Below are 24,727 nucleotides of genomic sequence, written 5' to 3' on the forward strand. Positions count from 1 at the left end.
GCTGTCGTACGAGTTCGCATGCGATTTTTTTCAATCGTGTGGAAATCGCGTATGCTCGTATGGTCGCAGCTCGTATCATTTGCGATGAATTACGAGCCGAGCAGAGTGGCTTACGAGCACTTCCCGACCTCCCGATCATTTTTAAACATGTCTAAAAAGTTTGTGAGCTATCGGTTTGAATTCGTGACATGTGTGCGTTGAACGAGCCGATTTGTTGATTTATCTGAAGTTGACCAATCACGAACTAGGAAAACCACAGAAGAAGAAACACGAACAGAGCAGCGCCACGGCGAATGTGGACTATTCACCAGGAGGATAAACTCGCTGAAGTCTGACAGGAACAGCGAGCGCTGTATGATGTTTCTAGCAACGTGTACCATGCTTTTTAGTTCTCTCTCTCTCTCGCGCGCGCTCTCACTCACACACGCATTATGTAGTTTACAGGGACTCTCCATAGACGTAACGGTATTCTATACTGTATATCCCCATACACCTCTATCCATTACGGAAAATGCATGTTTAAAATTTCTATTAAACACCGTATAGTATTTTTTTAAAGCCATTTGGTTTACGAGGGCACAGGAATTGTCCTCACAAACCATGTTTACATTGTAATACCTATTTCAGATATTTATAAACCTACAAGAACACACACAGGGCGACCAAACGTCCCGGTTTCCTATTGCTGAAAAATAACATGTACGTGTAGGAAACAGTCACGGCTTGTTTCAATATTTTATATGCAGTTATGAGAGAGGGAGAGCAGTTATATTAGGCGCGTTCGACTTGAAGCAGCGCTGCACAGAATGACATCACCTGTATGGCATCAAAGTACCGCGAGAGCGATTCGAATGCATTGGATATGTGTGCTCTCTTAGCGCTCTCGCGGTACTTTAATGTCGTACCTTCTGTGCGTGCAGCGGTGCTTCAAGTCGAACGCGTCTATCAACTTCGTGCGATTGCTTCTGGAATTCGCAGGTTGTAAAATCGTGTCGTATATCATCTCGTCCGTACGATTTTCAGATAAACTCACTCGTGCCGTGTGCGTGGACATACGATCTTCCGTTCATCCGAATTCGCACCGTGTACGCCTGCCTTAAGGCGTTAGACAGCCATAGCCAAAAAACCTAGTGCCAACTCACCGTAGATACACCAGGAGGAGTGGCTGGGTGTGCTGTAGTGTCCTGCTCTGCAGGGGAATGAGGTTCTGGTACTGAGCTAGGTTGTGTGTCTGTAACATATGTGTGGTTGTTGTTATGATTGTCCTTCTTGTTGTCCTTAGGAGAATGGTCTGAGGCATCAGCAGACTGGGCACCCCCTGAGTCACTAGATAGATGTGTCAGCTGGTTCTCATTATCATCAGCTGTTGGTGACACGGATGAGGTGGGAGGAGGGATTGGGATTTCTGGCTCAGCTGAAGGTTCAGCTAAGATGCTTGATTCCATCAGGTTCCCATAGGCAGTGTCCACATCGCCCAGGGTTGTGGCCATGGAGTTCAGAGGACTGTCAGGCTGGTAGAAGGGTGTACCACCCACTCCATTCTCAATTCCTCCTGCAAGGGTGTTGAATCGCTGATATAACAGCTTCTGTATGTTGGGTCCACTGGGTCCTTCTGGTTCTGTGATGGAGCTTCGCTTCTTTAAAGGTCGTGGAGCATTGGCTAATTTCCTTCTCAGCACCTCCAGGTCTATGTCACTTTGGTAACGGAGAGGGGAGTGGGCCACAGGGGTCAGTTTAGTTGGACTGAGAGGCCGAGGAATATTCTCCACACTGGGTGGAGGTAAGGGAGTGCTTTCTTGGGCCACCTCTCTGTCAACCTCATCTGTGGTGGAGTGTTGGTAGAGTGGAACTGGAGAAGGAGAGGTGGAACCAGATAAGACCGGTTTTCCATATACTGAAAGAAAAGGCCAATGAAAAAAAACTACATTTAAAAGAAGAGAAAACACCAAAGCTATACATATGTCTGGAAACAATGCAACAACTTTTTACCTGCTTTAACTGCAGCTCTACTGCTGATGGAGTAGTTTTTGGCTGTTGGCTGCTGCAGGTACATATTGTAGATTGAGCTGGAGTTCATAGTGGCAGGGCCCTTCCTTGGAGACTGGGGCCGGGACCCCCTGTCCGGAATAAAGGGACGTACAGCCACAGCAAGAGGAGGCTCTGTCCTTTCACCCTGATGGAATAGGGGTGACCCCGATTGAGGTGTAGGACTGGGAGGCACTGTTATCCGCTGCTGGATCTGCTGTGAAGAAGAACCAGAGGCAGGGGGTGCTCTCTGCCAGTCTAATGTGCCAGGAGCAGAGCGAGGCAAAGAGCTGGTGGCACAGACTGTGGAGTGATGGCCTGCACTGGGATAAGTTCCATAGATGGGTGGAGGCTGCTTAGACAGTGCTGTTACTGTCCCTAACAGCTTAGGGGCTTCCTGTAAAGAGACAAAACCACGTGTTAAGCATGAACAAGACTCAAAGATGTCTTTCACACGAACACTTGTGCTTAAGCACTAAGGAGACTGTTTAATCTCACCTTGTCTGAGGTACCCATCTTGCTGGTATGAGCTTGACTTGTGTCCTTCCAGTCTGGAGGTTTTAGAGGAACCCTATTATTGCTGAAGGAGGGCCAGACTGCATCATTAGCTGTAGGAAGTGCAGAGGTATGAGTTACATGGACAGAGACAGAGACGTTTATGCTCTTTCTCCTGTCAGCCTCATTATGGCACAGACTTACCTGCTCAATGGGTCATTAAAGCAGGAGATGAGTCTCAAATGGGACTACACTCACATCTCTGACCCCTATGACATCAGGACACTTCTAATCATGGGTATGAGTGGGGAATATTTTTGTCCTGTCCTCTGCACAGATCCAGCTCTGTTTGGGTTAAATGGATTACTAAGCCTATGTGTTCAAGTCCACTGCTCTACTTGTCAAAGCCATGGGCGATGACGCATGTTTATCCCATTCGTCTGACAGACACGCCATCAAACTCACTGGCAAGTCAACTGCCAATTCCTACAAAGGAAAATGCAGTGAAGGAAAGGACTAAACTATATCAAAATATTTTTTTTTTTCTCTCTTAATGGGTCAAATTCTTCTAGTGATTAAATATGCTTAAGGATAAATACAGTCTTTTGTTTTGCGTTCGTAAGGCCAGCCTTATATCTCCAAGACTACTGACAAAAATAAATGTTACATAATTGCTACTTTTTTTTACACTATTTCAGTTCAGGGTTTTAGGAGTCCTGCGGATCTAACTTCAGTGACTACTAGAATATGGTAAGTGTCCTGCTTTTTAAGATGAATAATGGTTGGTGCTTAAATTCACATGCTATGCACTTGGTTTGTCAGTACCCATGAGGTAAGACATTATAGGACTTACATCATCGGTACTGACAATCGAAGTGCAAGCTAGTGTAGATTGATTATCTCAGTGTTTGTGAATAATTTATGATTCAATCGATTCACAATGTCTTTATATATATTATTTAGCTACACTTTAAAATGAAGCATACCTTTTAAACTGTTTTCAAATGGCAAGAACAAGAAAATGTCTGTTTTAAATATAAGTCCAACCCTGTTTTATGCATTCTGATCAACAATTTCTTCTTGATATCATGCCCGAAAAACTCACTAGAAGTACAGTCGGTGTCTGTGGGGACCTCTGGCCCCACTCTAGGCTCTGAGGTCGGCACCAGAGGGTCCACTATGATGTCTAAGTCTGAGACCTTCCATGGGCCTGCAGGCATCCTCACCCTCTCTTCCTCTGTCCCGCCACCCCCACATATGTGACAAACAAGCATGAGAAAAGAATAGCAGGAGGAGTAGAAAAGGTGACAGACGTGAGAAAATGGAAAAGCAAGTTAGCAATAAAGGCTGAAAAAAAAAAAAAGATGTTTTAGTGTGACGTTATGAGAGTATCTGAATAAAGATATGTTTTAAAAACTTTAGTTTTGGTTTAGGAGCTGCCCCTTTTAGATGGAAAGTGATACTGCATAATGTGGCATCAGGAAAATGAGAGAAGCATAGAAAGAAATTAAAACTGGTCTGAACAAATGATTTTACAGCAGTGGTTTTCAGAGCAGGCTTTCTGCTCTTAAGTGATTGATACACACAGCCTTCAAGATGCAAACATAATATGATACGTCTATCATCATTTATGTAGTAGCATCTTCCTGAATGGGGTCATGAACCTTGTAAACCCATTTGATGCTCGTCATTTTTACCACAGAGAGCTTTTGTATGAATGTTTTCTATATGAGAGCAACAAGAGTGTTCTCAATGATGCATTCTGTGGACAGACCTCTAGAATTTCTGTAGTATTTTTTTATCACAGTCCTGGAAAGCAACAAATGCAAAAGTAGATGATGAAAGACTGACCTGACTTGGAGCGAGCATGGTTGACTGTAGCAGACGTGGAGAGAGACTGTGGCTTCAGGGGATCAGGCAGTAAACTGTAGCCTCCTTCCTGTCGCCCAGGCACCGGGACCTGGATGTAGGGACAAACTGCTGCCACTCGCCCGGAACTGCCTGGGGTGGGCTGAGGGGAGGGAGGACCACTCATTCGGCCAAGCTGTAGAGAAGAGGATTAGTTAATCAAACCCCATAGAGACAAGTTTGCAAGGCTATTCAACATGGTTCTAGTGTTTACACCTAAAAATATTCAGCATATATATCAACAAATATCCTTGAATGCAATTTTGTATGCCACTGGGGGTCAAACACACTGCTTTGAAATTCTTTGTGCTTAAATCACAGGGTTAAACTAAATCTAGGGTATCATTGTAATATTACAGATCAAGTTCACAAACTGGACGTGGCAATTTAGCTGCAGGCTGTTTCACTTGCCTCTGCTTTTTTCTTGTGGAGACGCTCTCTGAGGTCCCCAATACGCTTGTCCATCATGGTCACCTCCATGTTGCGCTTGTTAAGCATATCCTTGTGTTGCTGTAGCTTGCTGTTCTGTTCCTGATTTAGCTTGTTCCGGATCTAAATGTTAATACAAACATACACGCGTCATACAGAACTGATGATTTTGTTACTTGCATCTGAATATTTTTCCATCTCATGAAATGTCACATATGCAACTAATATCTTTGGAGTCTGAAAACACGCTTGATAATCTGAATATTTTATGCATTATCACTGTTGGGCTCAATGTACCACAAACAACTTCAGAGAGGATTGAGGAAAGAATAAACAAGTGTGGCAAAACAGGAAAGTGCATTCAAATCAAAGTCCTTCAAAAAATCACTGGGGAATGAAATAGTTTTTGATGATCAGACAGCGTTAATGGATTAAAAGAAAGTTTATTGCTTATTATGTTTCTCAAGTGAGACCAATATATTTAAGATAAACTGAGTTGAATTTTTTTCTGAAAAACGGTGGATAGTTTTTGGTCATTAGATATCATGAGCTGACTGCAATTGAACAAAACCAAAAAAACGCATTACCACCAACGAATAATGGCAATCTCTCTTTGCAGAAAATCCCTACCTGCAGTTCCTGGTAGAGTTTGCGTAGTTCCAGGGCAGCATTACTGGTCACTGGTCCCCCGAGAGGCTGCAGTCCATTGAGACGTCCCCGTTGCAGATCGTCTAGCTGCTGTGTGAGCTGGTCCACCTTTAGCATGGCTGACTGCAGCTCTGCCTGCTTTTCCTGGAACAGGCTGCTAACATGCTCAATTTCTGCAGCTGAAAGACACACATGAAGCATTCCGATTATAAAAATACTATCTTTGTGTGCAAATGGATGCACGATTGTTGATACACTTCATACATGTGTCTGGATTTTTCAGGTGGGTGTGTGTTCAAGCAAGTGTGTAGGAGTGAGGTCCAGTGCAAATTGCTTCTTGGCCAGATGACCACTCCCCAAGCCCACATGTCATAAGACAAATTCCAAATGGAGAGGAATGGTATTGTGATCTTTGTTTTTATCTCATGAATGTCATGAGGGGGGTGAAATCCACCCCAGGCTGTTCCACACCCCAACCAGAACTCCTCGTTTTAAAGTTGAGAGATGTTCCTACCGACTGATGCACTGCCAGGAACACAGATGGAGTGGATAGCAAAAAGCAACTGGAGCAAGGGATGAAATTCCACTGAGTGTTCTAACAATAGTAGAAACTGTTAGCTTAGAACTAGCGGTTTGATTTCTTTAGAATAACTTTCTTGTGTACAGTTGCCTTGGAATGGTGATATGAACCTATTAAAGGGACAATCCTCCTAACAAAATATTTCTTGCTGAAGGGCATGGCTTGTGACTTGATATTTGTGGGGTCTGAACTAGCAAGTATCCAACCCTGAAACTTAAAAGACCCAGAATCTGTGACCAATTTTAGTTCCTATTGTGACGTATATGCGAGTGAAATGGCTTCTTGGACAAGTTTTGTCCTTTGGGAACTGATAGGATCAGTATAATTTGCTAATTGCTGCGATCATCATGTAATTGACAGGTTGTTGAAGGGGAGAGGTTTAAACTTGTTTGGACATTAGATAAACTTTTGCCCAACCCTTGTGCCGATATATATTCGTAATCAGAGAAGAGTAGTCAGTCACTGCGAGGAGAAAAGGACGTTCAATTCTGATTTCATGTTGACTTGTGTTAACACAGTCCTTGGTTAAAGGACATATGTGACCCTGGACCACAAACCTAGTCTTAAGTGTACATTTTTGTAAATTGAAATTTATCATCTTAAAGCTGAACAAATAACTATTCCATTGATGTATGGTTTGTTATAATAAGACAATATTTGGCCGGAACTTTTATTTGAAAATCTGGGATCAGGGGGTGCAAAAAAATCTTTACTTAATATTCTAATGATTTTTGGCATTCAAGAAAAATCTATCATTTTGACCCATACAATGTATTTTTGGCTATTGCTACAAATATACCCCAGCAACTTAAGACTTTTTTTCAACTTAAGGTTTTGTGGTCCAGGGTCACATATATGATACTTAAGCAAAAAAACAGATATTGTTCTTGGTAGTGCAGTTGGTCATCCAAATACAAAACATCATATTCCATTTATACATCATATACCAACATATAGTTAAATTCATTTATAAAGTGAGCAAATTCAAAAGCATTTTGAAGTCTGTTAACATGGCTGTACATACACAGGTTGCCATTGATGAGTTTGCTGTAGTCCACTTGGCCCCTCATGGCACGGACCTTCTTGAGTTTGGCTTCTTGACTTTCCACTCTTTCCCTCAACCTCTGGAGCTTCTCACTCTCAGACACGGACTGGCCCTGACAGGGGTCCTGCTGCTTCAAATACCGCAATCGTTGCTCCTAAACACAGCGAGGAGAGGAAAAGGGAGGAAAGGACAGGAGAGGGTAACAGTCAATTTCAAAATGGGAGGGAACATGCTCCACAGATGATGAAAACAAACACGTCACCGATCAACAAAAGCCCTTTCACACACCTCACTACGCACAGTGGAGAGCTGCGAGAGAATGGGATGGAAACAATAAGGAAGGGCCAGGTAAGATGGTAAAATAGAGAGAGGAAAGACAGAGACAGGAAATAAAAGAACATCAACTTCATTTCAAAACCGTAACAGAATATGAACACAAAAGATTTCTGTTAGCAGGGCAGGGAACAAATAAAAAGGACCACAAATAATACTGTAATTACTCCAACTGTGAATGAATGATGAATGAGACTAAAATAGAAAGTGGAGGGAAACACAGGCATTCGTGCTGACTAGCACTTTCAGGTCTGCTTCAGAATGAGCAAAAGCAAAGCCAGGCCTAACAGTCCCAGAGTGTTGACTCGACACAATCCAGTGTTAAATGAACAGATGAACGAACAAAGCATGTTTTTAACTGCAGAGCTACGATGTTTACAGCTACGTAGAACAGGTTTGTGGAAATAGGCATGCACTTTTTTCTTATTCCTTTATTCACTCTACAATCTATAGTCATCTATCCACAAAAAAAATCTGTATTAAAAATATAAAACCAAAATTAGCCTAATAAAATGTGAGCCTGGACCAAAAAACCAGTCTGGTATATATACAGCAATAGCCAAAAATACATTGTATGGGTCAAAATTATAAACTTTTTAATGCCAAAAATCAATAGGATAATACAGTTAAGATCATGTTCAATGAAAATATTTTATAAATATTCTACTGTAAATATATCAAAACTTAATTTTTGATTAGTAATATGCATTGCTTAGAACTGTATTCGGACAACTTTAAAGGGATTTTTTTTTTGCACCCTCCGATTCCAGATTGTCAAATAGATATAACAGCCAAATATTATCCTACCCTAACAAATCAGTAGAAAGCATATTTATTCAGCTTTCATGTGATGTATAAATCTCACTTTTCAATTTTCAAAATTAACCCTTATGACTGATTTTGTGGTCTAGGGTCACAAATAGCATTTCAACAAACACCTCTACCTGAAAAGTTGTAAACATACATGCATTTTTTTTTACCTTACAACATTAGATTGGTTGATGACCTCTTGATACTCATTCATGGAATACACAGTCGCATATACTTCAGAGATCATAGCTAGGCCTTGTGACGCTTGTCTGCAATTTCCAGAGCATTCTGATACTTTTTCCCGGGAACTGACTACACCTTCGTGAACACACGTACATGAACACACAATCTCCATTGGAGATCCTCCCTCTTCCTGACAGCTGCAGTTCAATGCTGATCTCATTTCCTGAGTGAATGAAGTCTCTTTCCTGTTGTTGTTTAAGGAAAATAACTTTGCGTCAAGGCAACACGCATAGTTCTCCGCCACTGACCTAAGTGTGATACTCAACTACTACAACACTGACCTCAAGACAATATCTCAATCACAAAGACATGGTTCTCAAAACACAATATCAAAAGAGATAAATAACTGAATGACATCAGGCTTGAGTGCACTAGCTGCAAATTTAGAATACAAATCATTAAAAGGTATTTAGAAAATTCCTGACATGGCCGCATGGAACCAGGCTAGTATAATTAATCAAACATGACAGTTCATGCACTCCATATGATATGACCATGTGTTCACATACAGTATGCCCCTTATGCATGTGTGTACACCTGTCTTAGTTTTAAAGTCAGCAGAGCAAAATTAACAGATCTGAAAATGAAAGATGCATATCCGAGCATATCCACAAATAAAAGTGGTACAGTATTTTGGAATTTGACAGTTTCTTCTCAAATGTACAGTTGAGACATAAGAAGAGGAAAACGATCTGAAGACATATGAATTAATAAATAGATATGAGGATTCATATGGTGGCGCCTACCTTAGCTATCAGCATCTGCTGCTGAGTTTCGATCTGCTGCTGCTGTCGCATTGCCATCTCCTGCAGCTCTGACAGAGTTAACTCCACACGTGGATTCCCCACCTACACACAAATACACATGCAAAGTATCATAGAATTAGCCTTGCACACAAACAAGCTGAACGTCACTTGTTCAAACAAATAAAGTGTGCAATTATTTAATGAAATATTTACAATAAAATAAAAATATTTTGAATTAAATGGTGATGAAGGTAGTTTCCAACTAGTAGTCAAAAGACAAAGCCGATACCGACAATATGTGTAACGCAAATTAATGATGACAAATAGACAAACACAAAATTGCTGAAATGAAATAAAATGTAACATATTTACTCAAAAATATTAGAAAATGCAATAATTTCGAAATAGGACAAATTTTGGCAACTCAATTGTTGTTACATTGGTGTATCACTGGATAATGTCAAATTCAACCTATTTTGTGTTCATTTTCAAACAGACAGTACTCAAAATATATCCAAAGTTAATTTCTTATTTTATTTTTAGACATTTTATACTACTGTAGTTATTTAACATTTAACATTTAACATTTAATCATTTAGCAGACGCTTTTATCCAAAGCGACTTACAAATGAGAACAATAGAAGCAGTCAGGTCAACAAGAGAACAACAACAGTATACAAGTGCCATGACAAGTCTCAGTTAGTCTAGTATAGAACGCAAAGGTAGGTTTTTTTTTTTTTTTATTTATTTTTTTTTTTATTAAAAGACAAGAAAAGGAAAAGTGCTAGTGTTAGTTGGTTAAGTGCAGGCGAAAAAGATGAGTCTTTAGCTGTTTCTTGAAAATGAGTAAAGACTCAGCTGTACGAATTGAGATTGGGAGGTCATTCCACCAGCTGGGCACAGTCCAGGAAAACGTCCGTGAGAGTGATTTTGAACTTCTTTGGGATGGTACCACAAGGCGTCGATCACTTGCAGATCGCAAACTTCTGGAGGGCACATAAGATTTAACCAATGAGTTTAGGTAAGTTGGTGGCGTGCCAGTGGTCGTCTTGTAGGCTAGCATCAGTACCTTGAATTTGATGCGAGCAGCTACTGGTAGCCAGTGTAACCTGATGAGGAGAGGAGTAACGTGAGCTTTTTTTGGCTCATTGAAGACAACCCTCGCTGCTGCATTCTGGATCAATTGCAGAGGCTTGACAGTACGTGCAGGAAGGCCCGCCAGGAGAGCATTACAATAGTCCAGTCTGGAGAGAACAAGAGTTTGGACAAGAAGTTGGGTTACTTGCTCTGACAGGAAGGGTCTAATCTTCCTAATGTTGTATAAGGCAAACCTGCAGGACCGGGTAGTTGTAGCAATGTGGTCTGTGAAGCTTAACTGATGATCCATCACAACTCCTAGGTTTCTAGCTGTCCTCGAAGGAGTAATGGTTGATGAGCCCAGCTGTATAGAGAAGTTGTGATGAAGCAATGGGTTAGCTGGAATCACCAGGAGTTCTGTCTTCGTAAGGTTAAGCTGAAGGTGATGGTCATTCATCCAGCTAGAGATGTCACTCAGACAGGATGAAATGCGAGCAGCTACCGTCGGGTCATCTGGCTGGAATGAGAAGTAGAGTTGGGTGTCATCAGCATAGCAGTGATAAGAAAAGCCATGCTTCTGAATGACAGATCCTAATGATGTCATGTAGATTGAGAAGAGAAGTGGTCCAAGTACTGAGCCTTGAGGAACCCCAGTAGCAAGGTGGTGTGACTTTGAAACATCACCCCTCCAAGACACACTGAAGGATCTGTCAGAGAGGTAGGACTTAACCCACAGAAGTGCTGTTCCAGAGATGCCCATCTTTCTGAGGGTGGACAGGAGAATCTGGTGATTAACAGTGTCAAAAGCAGCAGAAAGGTCCAGTAAGATGAGTACCGAGGATTTTGAAGCTGCTCTTGCTAGTCGCAGGGCTTCAGTAACCGAGAGCAGAGCAGTCTCAGTTGAGTGGCCACTTTTGAAGCCAGATTGGTTGCCATCCAGGAGGTTGTTCTGTAGAAGGAACATAGAAAACTGGTTGAACACAGCTCGCTCAATTGTCTTTGCAATGAATGGAAGAAGGGATACTAGTCTGTAGTTTTCAAGAAGAGCTGGATTTAGAGATGGTTTCTTGAGCAGTGGGCTTACCCGAGCCTGCTTGAATGCTGAGGGAAATGTTCCAGAGTGAAGAGAGGAGTTGATAACGTGAGTAAGCGAAGGTATGACTGAAGAAGAGATCGCTTGAAGGAGGTGAGTGGGGATCGGATCAAGTGGACAAGTAGTAGGATGATTGGACAGGAGAAGTTTGGAGACGTCCATCTCTGAGAGTGGGGAGAAGGAGGAGAAAGAGTGTGCGTCGGTCATTGTGAAGTTGTCCTCAGTCTGCGGTGTGGAGAATTGGTCGCTGATGGATCTTGTTTTATTTGTGAAGAAAACTGCAAAGTCGTCCGCTGTAAGAGTCGATGGAGGAGGTGGTGGCGGCGGATTAAGAAGAGAAGAGAAAGTCTTGAAGAGTGTCCGAGCATCACAACAGCTGTTAATTTTGTTGTGGTAGTAGGATGTTTTAGCCGTGAAGACATTTGCAGAGAAGGAAGATAGGAGAGACTGATACACACTGAGGTCTGTAGAGTTTCTTGATTTCTGCCATTTCCTCTCTGCAGCCCTGAGTTTAGAGCGATGTTCACGGAGAACCTCAGACAGCCAGGGGGCAGATGGGGCAGTGCGTGCTGGTCTAGACAACAGTGGGCAAAAGTTGTCCAAGCAAGATGTTAAAGTGGAGCAAAGAGTGTCCGTAGCGCTGTTCGTGTCCAGAGCAGAGAACTGAGAGAGTGCAGGAAGCGAGGATGAAACCACAGAAGATAGGCGAGATGGAGAGAGTGAGCGTAGGTTCCGTCGAAAGGTGACCTGCGTTGGAGTGAGAGGCACTTCAGGAGTAAGTGCTAGGTTAGCAGTAATGAGGAAGTGGTCTGAGGTGTGCAGTGGAGCAACTGAAGAATTGTCCACAGAGCAACAGCGCGTGTAGATGAGGTCCAGTTGGTTGCCTGATTTGTGAATCGCTGTAGTAGACACTAGCTTGAGATCAAATGAGGAGAGCAGAGTTTTGAAGTCAGCAGCCTGGGGTTTATCTAGGTGGATGTTGAAGTCACCAAGCAGTACCAGAGGAGTACCATCTTCAGGAAAGTTTGATACATATAGTTATATATATAGTTATACATATAGTTATATATGATACATATAGTCATAGTTATACTGGTACTGTATGTCTGGCTCTATCCTAGACAAGCTAAGCAGGTTCAGCCAGTGGTGAACTTCTTAAAAGATCATTATATGTTTTGTTTTGTGCATCTTCACACTAGTTTAAGCCAGCAACAGATCACCATTGTCCATTTAAAACTAGCTAGAATTTAAGGTTAGAATATAAACTGGTCCAGGCTGTTGCTTCCAGTAGGGTGGTGGTTGAGGAGAGACCCCCCCCTCCCATATAAATGCATCATTCTTTCATTCATTCATAGGGTGGACTGCTGTGTGGGATTGGGTAATAGAAATATCTGCAGTAAACAACAATTCAACAAGTACAGACAAACAAAAAGACACATCTAGAAATCACCACAGGTTCACGAGGAAATGCCTAGAGAATGGGAACAGGATGTGTATACTTATGCAATGTCCTGCAGCTGTATGAACTCACCTACTATACATGCTCTTTAACATTCCCTCTTTCTTAACAATATAAGCACAACATGCATACATCCTGAAAAATGCAAGTAACAAGAGCCTATGTATCAGAATATTCCTGAATTTCATAAATCCGAGACTGTCTGTCTGACATGTCAGTATGGCACACATTCAAAATAACTGAATCATTGGCTTCTCTCAATTCCCATAACTGGCTCATTGTACACGTTATACTTATAATGACTAAAACACATCTGACAGGCCCTATTGAGTCAGAGGACTACAAAAACCTCATTTTCGTGTGGAGAGTACATTTATCTAGATGATCTTATTGAGGCATCACTGAGATTTTCTAAGAAAAGTCAATGTGGCAAGCCCATGTTAAAATTGGGGTTGGCCAGCTAAGATGAAATCGTCATGTGAGGTCTCTGTGCTGTCAGATAAAGCAGAAATGCTCAGCTCTGAAAGAATTTTTCTAGTCGATATAACTGCAATGAGGTCTATAATAACTGGAAAAAGCTCTGCTAAAATGCTCATTTCATCCTAATAGCTGTTGACTGACTGACTAATGCAGGACCCCCTAGAAGTCAGTCATATCAAATCAGCCAGTTTTGCTCATGGGTGCTCAGTTCTGCTGGAAATTTATTAAATTAATCACTTGATTAATTGAATACTGGTACATTAAAGTCCTCATGAGAAGTTTAAATTTACTAGTTGGGAATTTTTAAGTACAACGGCAGATGCATTCAACCCATTTTTTTTTTAATTAAAGGGTTAGTTCACCCAAAAATTTTAATTAGGAAGCAAAGTTGACTGCAATGATGGAGCTTGGAACAGCCAGTACAGTATTTATTACAACTCCGACTGGATCCGTTTGTAAGAAGAAACAAGTCATATACACCTACAGTAGGATACAGTAGGAGTAAAACACAAGCTAATTTTCAATTTTGGGTGAATTAACCCTTTTTAATGTTTTTCTTCAATTTATGTTTAAATTCTGTCATAATTGTTCCATAATATGGTATTTTGTACGTGCAACTTAGGGGTTGTTTAAACACAATTTTTAACTAAAAACTGAAAACTTTTTATCCGAAAGGTTTTAAAGTGCAAGGTGCAAGTGCAAAGTGTTTCTTTGCAAAGTGGCATCGCCAACTACTGGACTGGCATGCATAATACAGTTCAGCATTTTTAGATTGGGCCAATCATTTACATAACAATAACAAACTTGTGAAAAAAGGGTTTCAAAGTGCTAATTATAGGTATATGCACAGGGGTATGGTTTTTCCTTATAATGCGACATTGCCAACTACTGGACTTGCATGCATAACAGCGTTTTTAGTAGTTTTCGTGGATCTGTGTGAACAAGGAGCATTATCACGTAAACGTACACTTATTTTTATTGTATACATAAACAATTATAATATCACTGATTTCAACAAATTTACTGTCAATACAGATGCTGCATCTACTGTAAAGTGTTCTCTCACCAACAGGTACCCAACTCAGACACTCTAGGCTTAAAGAAAGCTTAGGGTTTCCTGCTCAAAATCATGACTTGCGTTGCGTGCGTCGTAAATTTCAATCTTTCTGACGTGACATGAACACACCGTGAGGAAATCCTGGGAAAGCACTACAGGGAAGGAAACACTTAGAAAAGCATCAGACAACATGTGTCAGCCAACAATGTGTCATAGATTATTAGTTTCCATTCTGTTTACATTGCGGATAATTTACCACCAAAATACAAAGGCCTGTGCTGCCATATAAACACACATTCTTTCAAGGTAGTATCTCAATTCTTTCAGGGAGTGCCGTCCTTAGAAACCTTGGATGTTCACTCTGTGGAAGGATTCGCCTGAAATGTGGCTCTAGCCACAGAAAATTAGGTCATCCCTGGGGCTGTTAAGGTGTTGGTGAGCACCTGGTGGCTCTGAGGGAACAGGCCATTTCAGAATGAGATCATACGCAAAGTATTAAACACGCTCACCCATTACATTATGAACCCATGTCATTAACTGAAGCATGTGAGAAATGTTTTGAAATATCTTACAGCAGAATGAGTGAATCTATGACTAATGCATATGTATAAGTGTTTACTTTATAGCTAATAGTGCCTACTACTGTATTATCTACAGGACGCATAATTCTCTCTTTACCTCCCTCCTTTTCACCCTTTTTCACATATGACATAGTCCATTAGGTCATCGCTTGCCCGCAGCCACTGCTATTCATATCTTGTCTGACAAATGAGCCATAGTAAGATTACTTTTAGTTCCCCCGTCAAAAGAAAAATTCTCACAAATGCACTATTTGAAGTCTGACATGGCAGCTACTTAAAAAAATTCAGTTTACACAGAGATTCAGTTAATCACCTACAATTTTATAGAAAGGGAAACCTGCTTGATTCTGGCACATCTGTAAATGGGTAGCTGAAAAAAACATAGAGGAGAGAGAAGTTTAAGTTTTAGATTGTGAACTCTATCACATAACCATATAAGCCCATTCTCTGTGATTGAGAGATTCAGAAGTGATATAGATTTTATTAAACGAACTTATTTAGGAATCCCAAAGTAAATTTTATATGGCAAGTAACATGATTTAACGTCAAAGCAAATTTATTATATTTTATCCAAATATATCAAGCATATATTTTTTTATATAAAACAATATGTAATCTATAGCCCATGAATTATTAAATAAAAGCATTTTCCTCAGAATGTCAGCTTTAGGGAAACCATTAGTCAACTAATAGTAATAATGTACTCTGATATTATACATTAGCTACAATTGCTAAATAAATACAGTTGTGTCATCACAGATATTAAAATAATTTTAAGTGTAATAATACAGAAAGTGTTAAAAGGAGCTCTCATATACAGATAGAAGCACAATATCCACTGCAGACTCTCCACTAAGACCTGCATGTATAATGATTATACATATAAAAATTTAGTTTAAAGTAATTTCAGATGAACTACAGCAATAGACACACTCTATGAAATAAAATCTCTATGATTTGAAATGTCAAGTCAGCTAACCAGATATTACATTTCAACTGACAGTATGCCTTGCCAGTACAGTACATACAGCTGTGATCTATCAGCTCATGTAACTAGACAACAAAGTAACCTGATCTAACACTTTGACACATAACAACTGGTCAGTCCTTCTTCCTATTGATCAGCAAACAGGCTGAAAATCTGAGTAAACCGGTTCTGTGCTTCACAAATCAATGCTACACAGAGCAACGCATAAGGATCCACTTAAAAGATGAGCGCTGAAATTACCTGGTGAGAGTCCCAGGTTATTCTGCATGATCGGACCTTAATTTTGCTGCATTGTCCTTCAGCTGTGAATTCCTGCACAGTCTCGACATGGTTCCACTCCATTTCTAACAGTGTTTCCGAGTCTGGTATGTGAAAAGCATCGGCGCTGTGTGGACGGATGCAGTGCAGCTGTAGGATCTGCGGTGTTGTGTTTGTTATGAGACCCCAGAGTCACACTCACAGCCGCAATCCCCTCTCCAAAAAGCAGGAGTGAAGTCATCCAGCACATAAGCGATGAGTCAGGCTGTCACCCCCACTCTGCGCGACTCACTTTGCGTGTTTTTGTTTACTATAGTTAGCTACAGTTTCGTGACTCTGATGAGCAATTACAGTACATTAAACAAATGTTGGATAGAAACACGTGACCTTTGTAAAATATTAACGTGAATGCGTGATGATGGAGACTGCGTAAGTCCCCCCCCCCCCCCCCCCCCCGGCTCAATTTTGACGTGCAAGCACTTCTCTCGCTCTTAATGTGTGTGCGCGCTTCTCCTGCCCAGAGAGTAGACTGCAGTAGTGATGTCCGATTCATCAACGAATCATTCGTTGGAGTCGGATCATTTCAAAGAATCGGTTGAACAAGTTCTAAAAAGCCAGTATAAATGACTCATTAAGAGTTCCCAGATCGAAATCGTTAACGATTCAAAAAGAAAAAAAAATCTGGATAATTACCCTGAAAATTCACTTGTTCAGTGCCCCTAAACAAAAATTACTGATAAATCCTTATTTGTCGATAAGATTGACGTAAAACGACCTGAGAATAATTTTCTCTGATAATATTTTAAGCAAACAAGTCTTGTCAGCTGTTCAGAATCAGAACTACCGATGCCAGATTCACCGAATTAATCTTTTTTTGATGCAAACGGTCAAACGAGTTGGCAAAAGGTCGCCGAGTTTGATTCATTTGGGCAGTTCACTCACATACTGAATCGTTTACAGCGGCGTCTCACACCGAAACTGTAACGGGATGTTTTATAAAAACAGAAAGTAAAAAAAAGAGGAGTGAGGATGGATAATTGTAGAAAAGCTTCCATTGTAGAAAACAAAGCTTAGAAATGTCTTCTATCGTTTGTCAACGACGAGAATCTTGCGCATGACGATTCTGTGACGCAGGTCAATATCACAAAACTGTATTTCAAAAACAGTATTAAAATATGGCAAACGCCCCTGGAACGATGTAACAATTCACATTTGGCGTCGTACAATCTTGAATTTACAGAAAGAAGGAAAATTCCGATTAATTTCAGCGAATCGCTTTGCATAGCTAATGGTTCTATTAATTTCTGTAATCGCTGCAACAGGGAAAAAAACTATAGCCTAATCAAGTTTAGGATTTCAACGTGACATATGCTTCAATTTTCTACGCCTAAAAATCTCATTTACAGGGAATTTACAACAACAAAGCAAATCGGTTCAGATGGTCCGAGTCAATCGGTTCAAAAAATGATTCATTCGCGAATCGGACATCTCTAGAGCACGCACACACATACCCCTCCTCTCCCGGGAGCTCCGCTGTCAGACTGCCCGTGCTGCGCCACAGCTGCCCCGCACTCACTCACTCCCACATGCGTGACGCTCTCCAGAGAATCTGCCATTAATGTTTGCAGCTCTGCGACACAACTTTACAGCATGCGCGTGCTTTCAAATGCACCATGCATTACAGCGCACGAGAGGAGACTGATGAAATTGATATTTAACAAGGAAACACGTCCATTCCATTAACAAAAAGTACCACCGTACATTGATTATTTTATGACACCATGTTACCTCTTACTATCCTAAAGAGGTTTACTATTCTTTACATCAAATAATACCATAAATGTCCAAAAAACGTCAATGGCTAATATAATGTCATAAGGTGCGTTTTTAATATAGCTGAAGTTTTTGCCATTATAAATTTAAATTCAGTCAGATTTCAAAAAGTAGCTAAGCTACAAGAAGGAGTTTAAAATGCACACATTTGAAATGCATGTCTCTCGCAATATGTGATGCTCATGTGGGTTAATCCACTATATTAGTATTCCAACAGCGATGAGCAGTTGAAGACCGTTTTTGTTCCAGTTGGCTTCTTGGACAGAAATGGGCACAGTCAATAAGTGCTATTATAATGCTGAGCTGAGCATTTTAATAGCTCCTGACCATGGTCACTCATGACTGACCTTCATATGTCCATACGCTGAAAAGTACAGCCAGTGCCACAGGGCAAAATCTGTGCTCTCAAATTCAGCAACAACAATATGCATCAGACTGGCATGTGCTTCAGAGCAATGATTTGGTTTGGTGAAAAAAAGACACTTTTTAGTATCCACTAAAATCAGTGGTTTTCAACGTGCGGTTCATGACAAAAAAAACATCAAGGTCTCTGTTCTGGTATAATATAGGGCTTTTACTGATATTGAAACAATAAATAAATAAATGAAATAAACATTAACTGAAATTTAATTTTATTTTATTTGAATAATTTAAATTAAATTATTTTAATTCATTCATTTTTCTAATTGCCAAGGCATAATTTCTCATTTAAATGTAGTGTAACTTATAGCACTAAATTAACTAAAATAACTATTTATAAATAACTGAAATGTAACGAATATGATCTATATATAGACATTTAAAAAAAACTAATACAAATTACAAAAAACATATAAAATCACTAAAACTTGGATAATAAAAAAATAAAAACTAATTCAAAATATTAATAATACAAATTATAACGGTATATAAAATAACACTAACATGGTCTTGGAAAGCATTGCATTGAAATGCAAAGTATAAAATGCAACAAAGCATATAATTGTGCATTTAGGCACATAAAACAATTCAAATATTTGATTTTAAGGATGTTTTTGGTTTAAAAGGTCGATTTCGATTGTGATTTTGTCCTAAAGGAAAACCAATTGAGAATCACCAAATTTCAGGACGAGTGCTAGATGATAATTAGAAGAATTCACAGTCCTGTCTTCAACTGCAATGGCACTTTAATTGACAGTATTTGTTTTCTTTCCCTGCTGCATTTAGGCAGAAACACATTGCTCTTTCATGACTATGCAAAGAACCCTTAGGGACAACATGCACAGATCTTTGGGAAATTTCAAGGGCTAAGCATCCATCTCTACGGACGAAGCATTTGCATTCTCACAGAACTTCTAATCGCATTTTACGGTGAATTTTGATTATCTAACAAAGTTTTATCTGCAGGGTACAGGAGGTGCCGTGCGAAATGGTTACTCTGAGCGTCATCACAGGGATTGTTACAGGAACACAGAGGCAGAAAAGAGAGAGTGAAGGTCAATGACAGTGATATCAGAGTAGGACAAGGTCATTGAGCTCTGAGACAAAGCTTCCAGATGGACCAGGCTTGAAAACCAACAATGTGCCTGATGAAAGATATCTTTATAATATTGCATAGCCAGACTTTTAACTAACAGCATAAAAGTCTTGTCCAGATTGCAGCTCATTCTGGCCAAGATTCGCCCACTTAGTCTGACTTACAGTAAAGACACCAACCACTGTTTTGCTTTTACATGCCACATAAGAATGGATTTATCTAAAACTAAGTATTAAGTATTTATCTAAAACTAGTACTAAGTATTACAGTATTTTTATTGCTGTATTACATTTTTTTTAAGTGTAATAATATTTTTACTTTTGGTCAAATAAATGCAGCTTTTTGCATGGTAATATACACAGATGGACAAACAACTCATGCTGACATGTGCATAATGACTTGAAGCATCCTGATTAAAGTCTGATGCATTCTGACCCTGAGAGAAATACTATATAAAGATACATGACTGTCAAATGTACAGTGTACACAGTCATTGTCAGCTGCTCGGCTGTATTATCAGGGGCAGGAAGAGACTTTTGGTGTGCTGAACATGTAGCTAATATTTTGCCTTCTGGCCCTTTGACCTGGTTTAAAGTAGAGCACACTTGCAGACTTGCGTATTACACTGGCAGTTTTAGATACAATCAGGCTAGCGCAGAAGTCCAGAAGTACTAGAGTTTATTGGCCAGATGTAATTAATATATCATCACATGATACGGCATGAAAGAGAAGCCCCCGCTGCCTGGATTATCTGTAATAACAGCTGCATAATGGGACGCGGGGAGGGCCACATATCGGGATGTTGCAGTGAGCGTGTCACTCATTTATAACATAACTGATGACGCTGGGAAGGTCCCAGTGACCACCTGTTCAATAGCTGTGCAGCTTTATGGGTATTATGATTACAGTCTTGTGGAATGTTAATCAGTCTGGAGATCTGGAATATATACCTACAGACATCAATTTCCTTTTTTTTAAAATACAGACTTGGATACTGGCAGAGGAATGTAGATGTGCGTTTCTGAGCTTGGAAAAAGAGAACAATACCTCCTTTTTTCTGAATGATCTGTATCAAAGACAGACATATGGAGTGGAATAGGAAGCAAATGGAAACTAGGCAGCGTTATGTAGTCGAGTGATCTTTTGGGAAACAGGGAACCCTGTGTACTCTGTTTCTCTAAAACTTCCTGTGTCCGCCATATGAACCAATCCGCTGCATATGACTTTGGTGGGGGACTGGAGCTTATCAGCACATTGCACACAAACTCCCCGCTGCGAAGCTCCTGACTTCTAACTTCCAACTGGAGTATAATTATATGACAACTACAGTCAGAACTGATTTTTAAAAGGAACAGTTCACCCAAAAATGTCAATTCTGTCATCATTTACTTAACTGTTTCAAACTTGTGAAACTTTCTTTTGTGGAACAGAAGTTGTTTTATTACAGTTAGAGTGTATATTCACGATGGCCTGTATATCTCCAAAAAACAAAAAAAGACTTTTATACACTATATTCCATGCCTTCTGAAGCAGTGTTGATCTTGTTAACTAAAACTATGTAAATGGTACTTATTAGAAAAAAAAGAGGGGAAATGTTGCCCTGGAAACTAACTGAATTTAAATTTGATTTGAAGTTCTTACATTTCTAGAACTAAAACTGTAAAAAAAAAAATAAAAAAAATAAAAAAAATTGAAATCTATTAAAATTATTACAAATATAAAAATAAAACAAGTATAAAAAATATAAAAATATTTTAACAAGTAAGAAAATTGTTTTAATTACATAACAAAAATTAGAAGCAAATTTAAATTAATTTAAATGACAATGAAAATGAAAATATAAATAGGTTTATTCTAAATATTACTACAAATTAAAGTAATGCATATAATAATAAAATATGAAATACTTAAAATAATAAAATATAAACTATATAAAATGATAAATAAAAAAATCTCATAGCTGACTCAAGAATTATGAAAGCTTTCTTTTAGCAAACCAGCAGACAAGTATTGCATACTACTTTAAATTAAAATGAAAATATGAAAAGTTAATTCAAAATAATAATACTAATTATAGTAGTACATAAAATAATAATAAAGTATATAAAATAATAAAATATGAAACAATAAGATAAAATATATAAATTGTATAAAATCATTTTAAAGTTGTTAACTTTCTCATAGATGACTCAAGAATAATGAAAGCTTTCTTTTAGCAAACCAGCAGACAATATTGCATACTAATTTTGTAATGAGCACAAGTTGTGTAAAGGGTAAGAGTCTATCACAGTATATGCAGAAATACTTAATATTCCCTTTCAATATCAAATACACTATGAAAACAGATGATACATCCAAATTTCATCATGTTGATGAGTGTACATGTCCATAGATAATTTAATTAAAGCTCAAATTAAGGAAGAGTGGGCCAAAGAAGCCAATGAAAAAGGGGCCTTTAAAGCTTTTTTAGTAATTTTCACAGCAGTAAAAGGAAAAACACACCCAGATTTATATCAAGAGGGCTTTACAGCTTGAAAAATTTACACTACATAGAAAATACACACACTTATTTCACAAAAAGAAGTGCTGAACTTGTGTTTTGTCTATGCAATTCCATCACAATTACGTGAAGCCTCGGCGAGCAGCCCTCATTACGAGTCTCAAATAGTCCAGAAGGAAAGTGTAACAGAACAGCATGAATGTGAACATACCCCATTCTCGCAAGCCTTGTCCGAGTTTCCCTTGCTCTTCCTGTTGGCCTGCTCTGAAGTTTGACTTCCTGCTGGAAATAAAACAAGATTACATCATCACCCCTGCACTCTAACAATGTCCAAACGGTTGCAGAACTTAAATAAAACATAATCAGTGCTGCTGGACAGAGGGCATTTTTGTATTGATGAAACATGAAATAATAAAACACCAGTCGCACGTATGACTGAAAAAAGAAAGAACAAGGGTACCTTTGAATCTAATGAGCATATGATCCAGCAGCGGGATTTTGGCTGGCATATTTACCCTGATTACTCTGTGCCGAGACAGTGGGTTGTTTAAACGTTTCCCAACCTCTGGTCATTTCTCTTTTGTGAGCCTTTGTTTCACCAGCACTCTCAACTGTGCCATCTATAAATAAGCAGGAGCTTAATTCTCTAAATCCAGAGCTGTGTTATTATGTGTAATCCTGTCAGAGGCTCTGGAAATACCAAGACCTTCATGGACCGCGCCGCCTCTGATAGGCCTGTACACAATCCCACTGACCGCCCTCTGCCCTCACAGACTAATTTAGAACGTAGTGATACGATGAACTAGAATTTTACATTTCAGTGTCGCTTTCTGTGCAAAAACTTACTGCAACAATGTTGCCATAGAGGCTGATATGGTGTTATGAGTGGCTTTAATGCATTGTAATGCAGTTGCTAAAAATAAAATAAAATAAAATAAAATAAAATAAAATAAAATAAAATAAAATAAAATAAAATAAAATTTAGAGTTCAATAGTTTAAGAATTAAGAAATTATAATACAAATATAATTATTCTTATTTTCAGTGTTAATACAATTAATTAAAACTAAAACAGAAACCATTAAAAATTATAGAAAATATATATATAATTTTAATATCATATTTTAATTAAGTTTAACTTGATTTACTAAAACTGTAGACTATATGTACATATATAAAATAAAAACAAATTTTAAAAAAATGACAAAAACAACATTACGAAAACTTTAACTATAAGTGAAATGAAAATATAATATATAAAATAAAACCTGAATCAAAATATTAATTAAAATTATAAAAGTACCTCAATGATACTAACATTTTACAGATGTAATAAAAATGTATAAAAATCATTTTATTAACTTTATTATTATAATATACTATATATTAATAGTACAAAAAATAGTAAACTAGTACAAAATATATATTTTGTTAAATTTTTTTATTTGATAACAATAAATCCATAATTATCACTGTAAAGCCATATTGAATGTGTTACAATTTTAATAAATAAATAAATAAAACTTCACTTCAGCTCTAAAAGCATGGTTTGCACATTAAGAATTAATTTTTCAGCATTTTAAGAAAATTATTTTCATTTTCTTTGAAGATGCTCTCCCCTAAAAAAATCACCCCAATCATTCTGTAATACAGTTTTCATATCACAATATATTTTACAGAAAAGCTTTGTTTTTTATTTTTGTTATTTACATTTTTTTTATTATACAGCCCTAGTTCAAATCACTAATCCTATGTATGAGCAATATTAATAGTGATGCATTCTCTCGTTTTAAAACTCAGAGTCTGTATTTCTCTGTGGAGGTAAGACAAGCATCGGTGCTCCTCGTTTTCCTCTAGTCTGATGGTCTGTCTCAGGTGCAGATACGAGCGCAAGAAGGCGGGAGACCAATTACACACAAAGAGGATTAGTTACGTAACTGCAGATGACTGCAGAGAAAAACTCTGCAAAGCCAAACGCTCAAGGGACTCTCACTTAAAAGAACTGAAAGATCTAATAGAAAGTTACTTATCACAAACCTCAACTACAGATTAGCAAGAGTTGACAAGTGGTTCGGAAGTTCTGAATATCATACACTATTTCCAGCCAGTACTTTCATTCAACAAAGATACATTAAATTAATCAAAAGTGACAGTAAGTACATTTATAGTGTTACAAAAGATATATATTACTGTTTTCAACATTGAATGATTTCTAAAGGATCATGTGACTCTGAAGACTGGAGCAATAGTGGCTGAAAATTCAGCTCTTCTGTCACAGAAATAAATTACATTTTAAAATATATTAAAATAGAAAACATTTATTTTGAATTGTAATAGTATCTCACAATATTACTGTATTTTTGATCATTTAAATGCAGGTTAAACAAAACAGCACAAAAAAAGGAAACAAAGCAACTGACAAAATGCCCTATTGTGGTCATGGCCAAACTTTCATCACTTTTGCCAACCTTGAGAAGCGTTTGCAATGGGAGACTCCTCGTGCCGCAAGTAGAACTTCACTTCCTGTCTCCTCGGACCCCATTTCTGTAGGTGCTCGAACATCAGCTGATCAAAAGGGATCGCTATCTCTGTGAATAAGAACACAGACACTCTTTGTTACAGTC

General features: G+C 38.7%; 1 protein-coding gene across 10 annotated transcripts in view; it reads right to left on the minus strand.

Moving 5' to 3' along the window:
• Nucleotides 1-24,727, minus strand: part of ppp1r13ba (protein phosphatase 1, regulatory subunit 13Ba) — a 41,517-nt gene that overhangs the window by 2,107 nt on the left and 14,683 nt on the right. For 2 of the 10 annotated variants that reach the window (XM_059520023.1, XM_059520019.1), the window contains exons 3-14: nucleotides 24,572-24,691; nucleotides 22,316-22,386; nucleotides 9,263-9,364; nucleotides 7,419-7,439; nucleotides 7,110-7,284; nucleotides 5,488-5,684; nucleotides 4,840-4,980; nucleotides 4,372-4,564; nucleotides 3,626-3,757; nucleotides 2,524-2,633; nucleotides 1,990-2,422; nucleotides 1,143-1,894 (exon numbers count right to left, since the gene is read on the minus strand). In XM_059520023.1, the coding sequence (XP_059376006.1) occupies nucleotides 1,143-1,894; nucleotides 1,990-2,422; nucleotides 2,524-2,633; nucleotides 3,626-3,757; nucleotides 4,372-4,564; nucleotides 4,840-4,980; nucleotides 5,488-5,684; nucleotides 7,110-7,284; nucleotides 7,419-7,439; nucleotides 9,263-9,364; nucleotides 22,316-22,386; nucleotides 24,572-24,691 (2,447 nt within the window). Of the gene's footprint in view, nucleotides 1-1,142; nucleotides 1,895-1,989; nucleotides 2,423-2,523; nucleotides 2,634-3,625; nucleotides 3,758-4,371; nucleotides 4,565-4,839; nucleotides 4,981-5,487; nucleotides 5,685-7,109; nucleotides 7,285-7,418; nucleotides 7,440-9,262; nucleotides 9,365-16,237; nucleotides 16,693-22,315; nucleotides 22,387-22,564; nucleotides 22,718-24,571; nucleotides 24,692-24,727 lie in introns of those variants that run through there. The other 8 variants (XM_059520020.1, XM_059520025.1, XM_059520026.1 and 5 more) reach the window with 8 other exon arrangements.

The sequence above is a fragment of the Carassius carassius genome, chromosome 32 (assembly GCF_963082965.1).
Source record: "Carassius carassius chromosome 32, fCarCar2.1, whole genome shotgun sequence".
In the NCBI taxonomy this organism is placed as follows: Eukaryota; Metazoa; Chordata; class Actinopteri; order Cypriniformes; family Cyprinidae; genus Carassius; species Carassius carassius.